This window comes from Dendrobates tinctorius, unplaced genomic scaffold, assembly GCF_039654945.1.
Source record: "Dendrobates tinctorius isolate UK_male_01 unplaced genomic scaffold, ASM3965494v1 ptg000093l, whole genome shotgun sequence".
NCBI lineage: Eukaryota > Metazoa > Chordata > Amphibia > Anura > Dendrobatidae > Dendrobates > Dendrobates tinctorius.
In genome coordinates, this window is record NW_027361761.1 from 15,793,799 (window position 1) to 15,806,300 (window position 12,502).

A 12,502-nucleotide genomic window follows, 5' to 3' on the forward strand; every position below is an offset into this window, starting at 1 on the left:
ATATTGTCGATCACTCTTGTTTAGCGGTCTGAACTCTGTTGGGAAGCTTTGGCTGTTATTTTACCAATAGGTGCACTAGATGTCACTATTTTAAGGGGAAGACAAGTCTAGGCATAGATAGATGTAATTATTAGGCAGAGGACTCTTTATGTGACTTGCGACCCTCTCTGAATGTTTCTCTTAACCCCTTCCCGACCTTTGACGCCACGTAGGCATCACGAAAGTCGGTGCCAATCCGACCCATGATGCCTATGTGGCGTCAGGAATTAATAGCCCCCCTGAGGGTCGGGTGACCGGGGGTCAATGAAAGGTCACCTGACCCGCAGACACAGGGGGCTTTGTAATTCACCACAGGGGGAGTGGCTTCGCCCCCATGTGGCTACAATCGCTCTGGTTGGCTGTTAAAAGTGAAACAGCCAATCAGAGAGATAGTAATATTTCATCAATGAAATTTGTTGAAATATTACAATCCAGCCATTGTCGATGCTGCAATAGCATTGGACATGGCTGGAGACCGACATCTGACCCCCCGATCTGCCGCAACCATTAACATCTGCTCCCCCCCACCTTCCGATCCCCTCTCTCCCCCGGTACCTCCTATGTCCCTCTGGCCATCCCGGTGTCCTGCCGTTTCGGATCATGGGCGCCGCCATCTTGGAAAATGTCTGGCGCTGCAGATTTATTCATTCATTTTGATCACTGTGATAAACTCTCACAGTGATCAAAATAAAAAAGTAAATAAAACCCCCTTTATCACCCCCATAGGTAGTCACAAATAATAAAATAAAGAAAATATTTTTATTTTTCCATTAGGGTTAGAATTAGGGTGAGGGTAGGAATTGGGATTAGGGTTGGAATTAGGGTTAGGGTTGGAATTAGGGTTAGGGTTAGAATTAGGGTTAGGGTTGGAATTAGGGTTGGGATTAAGTTTAGGGTTGGAATTAGGGTTAATATTAGGGTTAGGGGTGGGTTGGGGTTTGGATTAGGGTTAGGTTTTTTGTTAGGGTTAGAGTTGGTATTAGGGTTAGGGGTGTGTTGGGGTTAGGGTTAAGATTAGGGTTGGGATTAGGGTTAGGGGTGTGTTGGGGTTAGGGTTGGAGTTAAAATTGAGGGGTTTCCACTGTTTAGGCACATCACGGGGTCTCCAAACACGACATGGCGCCACCATTTATTACAGCCAATTTTGCGTTCTAAAAGTCAAACAGTGCTCCCTCTATTCTGAGCCCCGACGTGTGCCCAAACAGTGGTTTACCCCCACATATGGGGTATCAGCGTACTCAGTAAAAATTGCACAACAACTTTTGGGGTCTAATTTCTCCTGTTACCCTTGGGAAAATAAAAAATTGGGGGCTAAAAATCATTTTTTGAGGAAAAAAATAGTTTTTTATTTTCACAGCTCTGCATTATAAACTTCTGTGAAGCACTTGGCGGTTCAAATGTTCACCACACTTCTAGATAAGTTCCTTAGGGCGTCTAGTTGCCAAACTGGGGTCACTTCTGGGGAGTTTCTACTGTTTAAGCACATCAGGGGCTCTGCAAACGTACAAGACGCCCACAGACCATTTCATCAAGTCGGCATTTCAATACGTCACTACTTCCCTTCCGAGCCCCGACGTGTGCCTGAACAGTGGTTGCCCCCACATACGGGGTACCAGCATACTCAGGACAAACTGGACAACAACTTTGGGGGTCCATTTTCTCCTGTTACCATTGTGAAAATAAAAAATAGCATGCTAAAAAATCAATTTTTTGAGGAAAAAATATTTTTATTTTCACGGCTCTGAGTTATAAACTTCTGTGAAGCACCTGGGGGTTTAAAGTGCTCACTATGCATCTAGATAAGTTCCTTAGGGGGGTCTAGTTTCCAAAATGGGGTCATCTATGGGGGAAATCCAACATTTAGGCACACAGGGGCTCTCAAAACATGACATGGTGTCTGCTAACGATTGGAGCTAATTTTCCATTCAAAACGTCAAATGGCGCTCCTTCCCTTATGAGCCCTGCTGTGAGCCCAAACAGTGGTTCCCCCCATATATGGGGTACCAGCGTATTCAGGAAAAACTGGACAACAACTATTGGGGTCCAATTTATCCTGTTACCCATGGAAAAATAAAAAATAGCTGGCTAAAATATCATTTTTGATAAAAAAATGATTTTTTGTTTTCATGGCTCTACGTTTATAAACTTCTGTGAAGCACTTGGTGTTCAAAGTGCTCACTACACATCAGGATAAGTTCCTTGGGGGTCTAGTTTCCAAATTGGGGTCACTTGTGAGGGGTTTCTACTGTTTAGGCACATCAGGGGCTCTGCAAACGCAACATGATGCCCGCAGAACATTCCATCAAAGTCTGCATTCTAAAATGGCACTCTTTCCCTTCTGAGCTCTCCCATGCGCCCAGACAGTGGTTCCTCTGCACATATCAGATATCAGTGTACTCAGGACAAATTGCCCAATAACTTTTATGGTCCAATTTCTCCTGTTAGCCTTGTGAAAATTAAAAATAGCAGGCTAAAAAATCATTTTTGAAGAAAAAAATAATTTTTTATTTTCACTGCTCTGCATTATAAACTTCTGTGAAGCACTTGGGGCTTCAAAGTGCTCATCACACATCTAGATAAGTTCCTTGGGGGGTCTAGTTTCCAAAATGGGGTCACTTGTGGGGGAGCTCCAATGTTTGGGCACACAGGAGCTCTCCAAACGCAACATCGTGTCCTCTAACGATTGGAGCTCATTTTCCATTCAAAAAGTCAAATGGCGCTCCTTCCCTTCCGGGCCCTGCCGTGCGCTCAAACAGTGGTTTATGACCACATATGAGGTGTCGGTGTACTCAGGAGAAATTGCCCAACAAATTTTAGGATCCATTTTATCCTGTTGCCCATGTGAAAATGAAAACACTGAGGCTAAAAAAATTTTTTGTTAAAAAAAGTACTTTTTTTTACGGATCAATTTGTGAAGCACCTAGGGGTTCAAAGTGCTCACTATGCATCTAGATAAGTTCCTTGGAGGGTCTAGTTTCCAAAATGGGGTCATTTGTGGGGGAGATCCAATGTTTAGGCACACAGGGACTCTCCAAACGCGACATGGCAACTGCTAAATATTCCAGCATATTTTCCATTCAAAAAGTCAAATGGCGCTCCTTCCCTTCTGGGCCCTGCCGTGCGCCCAAACAGTGGTTTATGACCACATATGAGGTATCGGTGTCCAACAAATTTTAGGATCCATTTTATCCTGTTACCCATGTGAAAATGAAAAAATTGATGCTAAAAGAAAATTTTTGTTGGAAAAATTAAAATGTCCATTTTTTCCTTCCACGTTGCTTTAGTTCCTGTGAAGCACTTGAAGGGTTAATAATCTTCTTGAGTGTAGTTTTGAGTAGTTTGAAGGGTGCAGTTTTTAAAATGGTGTCACTTTTAGGTATTTTCTGCCATATAGACCCCTCAAAGTGACTTCAAATGTGAGGTGGTGCCTAAAAAAATGGTTTTGTAAATTTTGTTGTAAAAGTAAGAAATTGCTGGTCAAGTTTTAACCCTTATAACTTCCTAACAAAAAAAAAATTGTTTCCAAAATTGTGCTGATGTAAAGTAGACATGTGGGAAATGTAATTCATTAACTAATTTGTGTCACATAACTCTCTGGTTTAACAGAATGAAAATTCAAAATTTAAAACTTGCATAATTTTCAAAATTTGTCAAATTTTCATTTTTTCACAAATAAACACAAAAATTATAGACCTAAATTTACCACTAACATGAAGCCCAATATGTCAGAATCGCTAGGATGCGTTGAAGTTATTACCTCATAAAGGGACACTGGTCAAAATTGCAAAAGATGGCCTGGTCAATAAGGTCAAAATAGGCTGGGTCTTGTAGGGGTTAATGAAAGAGGTTGAGCACTGCTGCTCTATTGCATGGTTTCTCCATGTGCCTGTAATTTCGTAGGTATGTATTTGCTATTAGAATGAGGCACAAATTGTTTTCTGTTGAAATTTATCAGATGCCATATTAGGAGGGTATTCCATTAAAATGATGCTATATGTAATACTATCATAGTTGCCAACTGTCAGATTTTGGGAGGACTCCTGGGTCAAAAAGGTACAGGTTTTATCTATACTTCCCCAAAAGTTTGTGTTCTAGGGAGGACCGGCATGGTTGGTTCCTTTCCAAAAGGGGCTACATTGAGATTGGGGGTGGGAGAGAAATATCCCAAGAAATGTTGGTGGCTATGCATTATATAATCAGTGTAGTAGAAGAGATAACTTTCATTCACTGATATCTTTGTTAATATTCCAGAAGAATCCTGAATCACGCCGGTACTTTCACAATGAAAATTTAATCACACTTGTGTCCAATCTGATTGTGGCTGGGCTGGAGACGACGTCTACAGTTTTAAGATGGGGCCTCTTGCTGATGATGAAATATCCAGGCATCCAAAGTAAGGAAAATTTAGACACTCACCAAGGCACTATAAGGGTCCTTGATTTTGCAAATTTATGATCAAGTTATAGGTCAAAGAAATATTTCAGATCTCATTGATTTCTCATTACTATTTTTTTTTTTTAAGATAAAGTCCAAAGGGAAATTGAGCAAGTAATTGGACGACGCCAACCCCAGATTGAAGATCGTAAGCAAATGCCCTACACGGACGCCGTCATACATGAAATTCAGAGGTTTGGGAATGTTATACCTGCAATTTTACCACTTGCTACTACTCAAGGCATTAAGTTCAGAGGCTACTTCCTTCCAAAGGTAAGAGATATTTTATCATTTCAAAAATTATTGAAGGAATTATCTGTTTCAGAAAGATACCCCAATGAAGAAGCATCGACTATAAATGGTTCTCACTCCAGAGGACCCATTGAAAAAAATCCAATACGAGCAATGAAATACTTAATTTGAACTGTGGGGGTGCTGAATAAAAATAAACTGTTGCCAGGTTTCTCTGTGGATTACATGGAGATGGCACGAGCTGCTGCGCTCAGTGGTTGGCTGTATAGGTGATGTGCACTGTCGTTGTGACGATATCACTGCAGCCAATACACAGAGTCTGATTAGGCAATGGAGAGCTTCCCCTGAAACAACAGCAGAGAGCTGGCACCGGGAAGGTAAGTGCTTGGTGTGTTTGTGTTTTTATAGTCTGGGGCCATATTTTTTGAAAGGGGAAAACCCCCTAAACAAAATTTAAGAAAAAGTAATGGTGGATAGATTTATAGCTCTAATGGATGAAAAAAAAAGAAATGCTATGAAGGTCCACTGCTTTGGAGGTTGTCTCATCTTAAGTAAGCAAAGTTATGAAGTGCTTGTAAAAACTCGCAACTTCCAACATTCCTCTAATTAAAAATCTCCGTTCTGAAGAATTGAGACATTTTTAATCTATAGTTTCCTTCTTGTTGAATAGGTTAGGCTATGTTTCCATGACGTGTATTTAGTGCCTTTATATCTGCTTCATATTTTCGTGTGCAAAAACAGCATCGTCTTACAGTTCCAGAAACATAAATGAGATTTATTTGTTTATTTTATTCACTCATATAATGCCATTCATTCCACAACGCTTTATGGATATTACCATCACTGTGCCCATTGGGGTTCACAATTTAACTTCCCTACTAGAATGTCTTTGAAGGGTGGGAGGAACCTGGAGTACCCCCACGCAAACATCAAATGCAGAAAATGAGAAGTTTCCTTAACAAAGTAGTTTTATTTGAAGCCTGGTGCACAAAAAATAGACTAAAACCAACACTAGAAAATCTAATATATAAAGCTCAAAGTGTGTATGTATGTATGTGTGTATGTGTGTATGTGTGTGTATGTCCAGGATAGGCATCCGCACCGCCGCAGCTACAGCCACAAAATTTGGCACAGTCACACGTCTGGACCCCGAGAGTGTCCTAAGCTATGTTCTGAGGTGAAATTTAACCCCGCGCGTTCCAATTCACCAAACAATTTTGCCCCATCTACATACTGGGGAAAAAGTGTGTGCGTGTCAAGCCCCGCCCCTCATTATGATGTCATAATGCCCCTATTTGCATACTGGGGAAACAGTGTGTGCGTATCAAGCCCCACCCCTCATTATGATGTCACAATGGTTGCCATGGCGAAGCTGATGTCATCATAGGTTGCAAGCCCCGCCGCCGCTCATTATGATGTCATAATGGTTGACTATGGGATGGAGGATGTGTGATGGGTATATGGGCACTGGACTATGGGATGGAGGATATGTATGATGGGTATATGGGCACGGGACTATGGGATGGCAGATATGTATATGGGCACAGGACTATGGGATGGAGGATGTGTGATGGGTATATGGGCACTGGATTATGGGATGGAGGATATGTTTGACGGGTATATGGGCACGGGACTATGGGATGGCGGATATGTATACGGGCATGGGACTATGAGATGGCAGATATGTATGATGGGTATATGGGCACGGGACTATGGGATGGCAAATATGTATGATGGGTATATGGGCATGGGACTATGGGATCGTGGATATGTATGATGGCTATATGGGCACGGGACTATGGTATGGAGGATATGTATGATGGGTATATGGGCATGGGACTATGAGATGAAGGATGTGTGATGGGTATATGGGCATGGGACTATGAGATGAAGGATGTATGATGGGTATATGGGCACAGGCCTATGGGATCGTGGATAAGTATGATGGGTATATGGGCACGGGACTATGAGATGGAGGATAATTATAATTTGCTATAACTAACCACAGTTAGTTACTATGCCCGGGCAGCGCCGGGCTCTTCAGCTAGTATACAATAAAAATGCACTCAAAAAAGACAAAACAAAAGATGCAACAGCCTAATTATTAGAATTGGTGTAAAATGTAGCAGAAAGTCTACGTAATCAAAAATACTCCAGAAACTCATTATAGGTGCTTAGACAGCAGAGGTGACTAGCTAGGCTGTGAGAAGTGGCCTTGTTCTTCTTTTAACAAGCAAGCACTTGTAAAGTCTTTTCTATACAGCTCTCAAGCTTTTTTCTGAATTTTAATGCATCACCGGATCTGGCCAGCTTCAGAGCTAGCGTGCTTCTCCGATGCTGCAGAGGCCAAACTGACTGCCCGAACTGGCAGATATCAGGATCTCACGGTCCCAAGAGGAAGGAGGGGAACCTTGGGAGTGGATCCCTCCTAAAGATCATATTTAAGAAAACCCTTTGCGCACTCTTTTGGTTTAGAAATTACCACTAGTAATATCTACCTAGTAAAGATAGTCAGATCAAGCAAAACTCCCATTCACTTGTCATTTATTGGGAAATTCGATTTGCAGAGAAGATATTTTCCATGAATTTAATGCCTCTAGAGTATCTCCAAATGTCATGGCATAAGAGTTGAATGTAACAAACAAACTACTTATGTCACCTATTTGGCTTCTCCTTGTCAACCATCCGGTCTTGCCGCCATCACAAGCGCTGAATCCCGAGGCCTCCTCGCACTAATCTGTGACTTCACCTCCAATTAGGCCCGGGAGGGTTCTGTGTAAGTGCGCATAAGGTCATAACATGTGCCATGACCTTACGCAGAACTATCCTGGCCCAGCATAAGAGGCCCAGGAATTTTAGTGCTTGTGATGGGGACAAGAAGATGCAATGAGGACCGGACGCTTGACTGGTAGAGCAGAGGGAGAGTTGAATTGCACTGTGAAAATAAAGTTTTGGTTTTTTTTTCAAAACAAAAATATCCACCTTTTGATGGCTATTTTGCTGAATTTGAGCATAAGTAAATTTACCAAAAATTTGCATATTTGGCGAATGCCGCTGTTTGTAATATTAGAGTGTAATTAAATTCCACACTTATCTACTGACTGTGTATGGTTGCTCCCTTTCAGAGTGAGTGGCCATGACTATTATATAATTCTCAAACCTATACCCTTTCTTACCACTTCTCTGTATTTTCAGGGCACCCATGTTATTCCATTATTGGGCTCTGTACTGAAGGATAAAAATTACTTTGAAAAACCAGATGAATTTTATCCGGAACATTTTCTCAATTCTCAAGGACACTTTGTGAAAAATGAAGCATTTTTGCCATTTTCTGCAGGTACTGTAATATGTGGGCCAACATTGCCTGGTCATTGCTGTTTCCAGGTTTTTGGGAATGTTATTCTTGGATAAGGAGGTAACAAGCTGTTTCCCCAGTTAGTGGTTGGAACGTAATGTAAAAAAAATATGATGTACAGATGTAGCAAAGTCATGCACGTAAAAACTAAAATCAGACAAAATTACTATGCAACTCCTGAAGAAGAAGTCACACTGACTTCGAAACGCGTTGAGAAATGAGAATAAAGATACCATCTACACATCACCTTATGCCTGGATCGTCATTGCTACAGCAGCGCGGGTAATATTCACATTTTTTTTTCTCCAATTGATACCTAAGCAGACATGTAAAGGGTCCACTTGAGAAAGCAGTCTGCGAAACATGCGTCTGAGTGTAGACATTGTAAGTGATGGATTAGGTCATTGCATTGATGATTGTTTCATATCTTATAGCAAATATTCAATAATGTCTGAGATTCATATTTGCTCATGGGCATAAACACTGACTGTATTATAATGGTATATTGTCTTCATGGATTGATCTACTATTTATTGCGTTATTCTTATGTGAATTTTCAACGCTACATGTCCGCTAAGGTGTTTAATATTTCCCTGATTTTTAACAATTTATATACGGTAGGTGTATATTTTATTAACTTTGCAACAATAAAACAAGTAGTTTATTAATTAGTATGTGCAACTTTTGCATCATTTATTTTATTTTACACACTAATCTCCAAATGTTGATAGTCTGTTATCTAATTAGTTGAAAACTCGTTGACAATAAATCTAGACTGCTTCACTCATACACAATGTGAGACCAGAGATATCACACCTAACATTTTCTTTTAATATTTTTTTTCTCTTAGGTAAAAGACGGTGCACCGGTGAGATCCTGGCTAAAGCCGAGCTGTTCCTCTTCTTTACTGGACTTTTGCAGACCTTTACTTTTCAGGCTCCTCCTGACACTGAGGTGAACATTGACCCCGTATTTGGCTTCACCAACACTCCCATGAGCCATAAAATATGTGCGGTGCTTTGTCATAATGACTAAAAAAGGTCAACTCAAAATTGGTAGAGGCTAATTGATGAGAAAAATTGATGGAGTACCCTTTCTCGGAAAATGTGTGACCATGTGACTGTGATCTTCCTTCCATCATGATTCTTTGTTTACAGCAAAGTAGTGCTTGAAGATGTCTTGTCCATATCACCTGCCACAATCTCCACTTTTGAGACCTTTATGGCATCTTTTGTGATTGTGTTCCCACCATATTCAGCTATTAATGTTAACAGATGGGGCATTAATAAATTACACTATTGGAGGGCCGCATAATCATATCCTAAAAACCTACATTAAGCCAAGTAACAAAGAATATCAATTGGTAGAGGCCACGAGTGGTGGCTCCTTTTACCTACCCTAACATCCAGCCTTGATGACTATTATAAGAAGTCTAATCTACATGGAGCGACAAAACAAATTACACATCATGATCGATATGAGTAATCTATACCAGGGGAAGAGTCTTGAGGAGATCATTTGCATATTCCCAGTGCCTTCTGGGATAAGTGAAGAGTCTCCGCGAGCTCAACGATCACTGGGTTTTGGCAGTTGCAGCTGAAAAGAGGAAATCGGAAAACCAGGGGAAGAGTCTTGAGGAGATCATTTGCATATTCCCAGTGCCTTCTGGGATAAGTGAAGAGTCTCCGCGAGCTCAACGATCACTGGGTTTTGGCAGTTGCAGCTGAAAAGAGGAAATCGGAAAACCAGGGGAAGAGTCTTGAGGAGATCATTTGCATATTCCCAGTGCCTTCTGGGATAAGTGAAGAGTCTCCGCGAGCTCAACGATCACTGGGTTTTGGCAGTTGCAGCTGAAAAGAGGAAATCGGAAAACCAGGGGAAGAGTCTTGAGGAGATCATTTGCATATTCCCAGTGCCTTCTGGGATAAGTGAAGAGTCTCCGCGAGCTCAACGATCACTGGGTTTTGGCAGTTGCAGCTGAAAAGAGGAAATCGGAAAAACCGCGCGCCGAAATCTCAAGATGGAAGAGGCCAGGAGCCATTTGGTGAGCTGCATTTCTTGCTACATGTTCACAGATTTACCAGTGGAAAAGCCAAACTTCACATGCCACAAATGCAAGCTTGTGTCCCTGTTGGAGGAAAAGTTGCAAAATCTCGAAGAGAGGTTAGCTACGTTGAAGATCATTAAGGAAGGTGAAGAGTTCTTGGACAGAGCAGAATTATCTCTTCATGTTACAGAAAGAGAAGAAATTCGAAGTGCACCTGAAGAAACAGAGGAATGGAGACATGTGACCCAGAGAAGCAGGAGGATCAGGAGGCAGTCAGCACCCATACTGCTCAGAAACCAGTACCAGGCTCTCACGCAGGAAAACGATGAAGAAATACATCAGGATAAGACTTTGCCAACAAACAGCAACCTTGTACGCCCTCAGAGTCCTCCTGGATGGAGAAAGAAAAATGTTGTGAAGAAGAAACGGAGAGTGGTGGTCATGGGGGATTCCCTGCTGAGAGGAACAGAGGCCGCTATCTGCAGACCGGATATAACTACAAGAGAAATGTGCTGTCTTCCAGGTGCAAAAATTAAAGATGTGTCTGACAGGATATCAGGACTCTTCAGACCTACAGATGACTACCCATTCCTGCTACTACATGTGGGGACAAATGACACCGCAAGAAACGACCTGGAAATCATCTGCAGAGACTTTGAAGACTTAGGCAAGAAAGTGAAAGAACTGGGAGCGCAGGTGGTCTTCTCTTCCATCCTCCCAGTGGATGGCCATGGAACAAGGAGGTGGAATAAGATTCTGCAGGTGAACAACTGGCTACGTCGATGGTGCCGTCAGCAACGATTTGGATTTCTGGATCACGGAGTGAACTACTTATACGATGGACTACTTGCTAGAGATGGGGTGCACCTTACGAAGACTGGAAAGCATGTATTTGGAAGTCGCCTTGCTACACTTGTAAGGAGAGCTTTAAACTAGAACAACATGGGAAGGGAAGCAAAAGACCAGAAAAAGCCATACACCTGACAAATGCTATTGAGAACTCTGCCATTAGAAGTGGAAAGGAAGAACAAAGACGAAAGAATCTAATTAATAAAAATATTGGAGAAAGAGAAACCAATCACAAACTAAAATGTTTCTATACTAATGCACAAAGCATGGGCAACAAACAAGGAGAATTGGAACTACTAACACAGGAACAGAAATATGATGTAATTGGAATCACTGAAACTTGGTGGGACAATACACATGATTGGAATACAAGACTAGAAGGATACAACTTATTTGCAAGAAACAGACTTGATAAACGAGGAGGGGGTGTCGCATTGTATGTTCGAAACGCGTATATCTGCACAGAGATTGAAGCTTCAGAGACTGGGAGTTCTGTGGAAACTGTTTGGGTAAGAATACAAGGACAGAACAATGGAAAGGACACCATTGTAGGCATTTACTACAGGCCGCCTGTGCAAGCCGAAGATATAGATGAACTCTTTATGCATCAGATGGCCAAGTTCTCCAAAAAATATGACATAGTTGTCATGGGAGATTTCAACTATCCAGACATTTGTTGGGAATCTCTCTCAGGCAAAACTAACAGGTCAAGGAAATTCTTATCCTCTCTTGCTGACAACTTTATCTTCCAAAAGGTAAGGGAGAAAACAAGGGGAACTGCTACCTTGGATCTAATCCTTATAAACAGGGAGGAAATGGTTGAGGAGGTAAAAGTGGCTGGGACCCTAGGAGGTAGCGACCATGCTATTTTAGAATTTTGGATTACTAGAGGTGGAAGACCTGTGAAGACTCAGACGTCAAGGTTAGATTTCAGAAAGGCAGATTTTAAGGGATTCAGAAAGAGAATTGGAGGGATCCAATGGCTGGATATCCTTAAAGACAAAAATGTCCAGGAAGGATGGGAAATCTTGAAAAATGAAATTCTCAAAGCACAGTTGTTAACAATTCCGAAAAGAGGGAAGAATAGGAAGCATTTAAGGAAACCAGGATGGATGAACACAGAACTTAAGCACATGCTAAAAAGGAAGAAAAAAATGTTTATAAAATGGAAAGAGGGAGGCATATCTAAAGAAGAATATAATGCTGTCTGCAGAACCTGCAGGGCACAAATCAGATTATCTAAAGCTGAAAATGAACTGAGGCTTGCAAGAGATGTCAAAAGCAATAATAAAGGATTTTGGGGATATGTCAAAAGTAAAAGAAAAGTCAAAGATGCTATAGGATTTTTACAGGATGAAAATGATGAAATGGTAAGACAGGATGTTGAGAAGGCTGAACTTTTAAATTCCTATTTTGCATCTGTTTTCTCTCAGAAAGGAAATGCAACATCAACTGTTATTCACTGTCCTATTAAGGGAATAGAAGAATCCAGGATATCTATAAACAGAAAGATAGTGAGGAAACAC

At 41.3% G+C, this 12,502-nt stretch overlaps 1 protein-coding gene across 1 annotated transcript in view; it reads left to right on the top strand.

Moving 5' to 3' along the window:
* Positions 1-9,383, top strand: part of LOC141098577 (cytochrome P450 2K1-like) — a 107,629-nt gene extending 98,246 nt beyond the window's left edge. Inside the window, exons 7-10 of the mRNA XM_073586481.1 lie at positions 4,291-4,432; positions 4,562-4,746; positions 7,921-8,062; positions 8,931-9,383. Of these exons, the coding sequence (XP_073442582.1) occupies positions 4,291-4,432; positions 4,562-4,746; positions 7,921-8,062; positions 8,931-9,115 (654 nt within the window). The 3' untranslated portion in view covers positions 9,116-9,383. The remainder of the gene's footprint in view (positions 1-4,290; positions 4,433-4,561; positions 4,747-7,920; positions 8,063-8,930) is intronic.
* Positions 9,384-12,502: the final 3,119 nt, after the last annotated feature.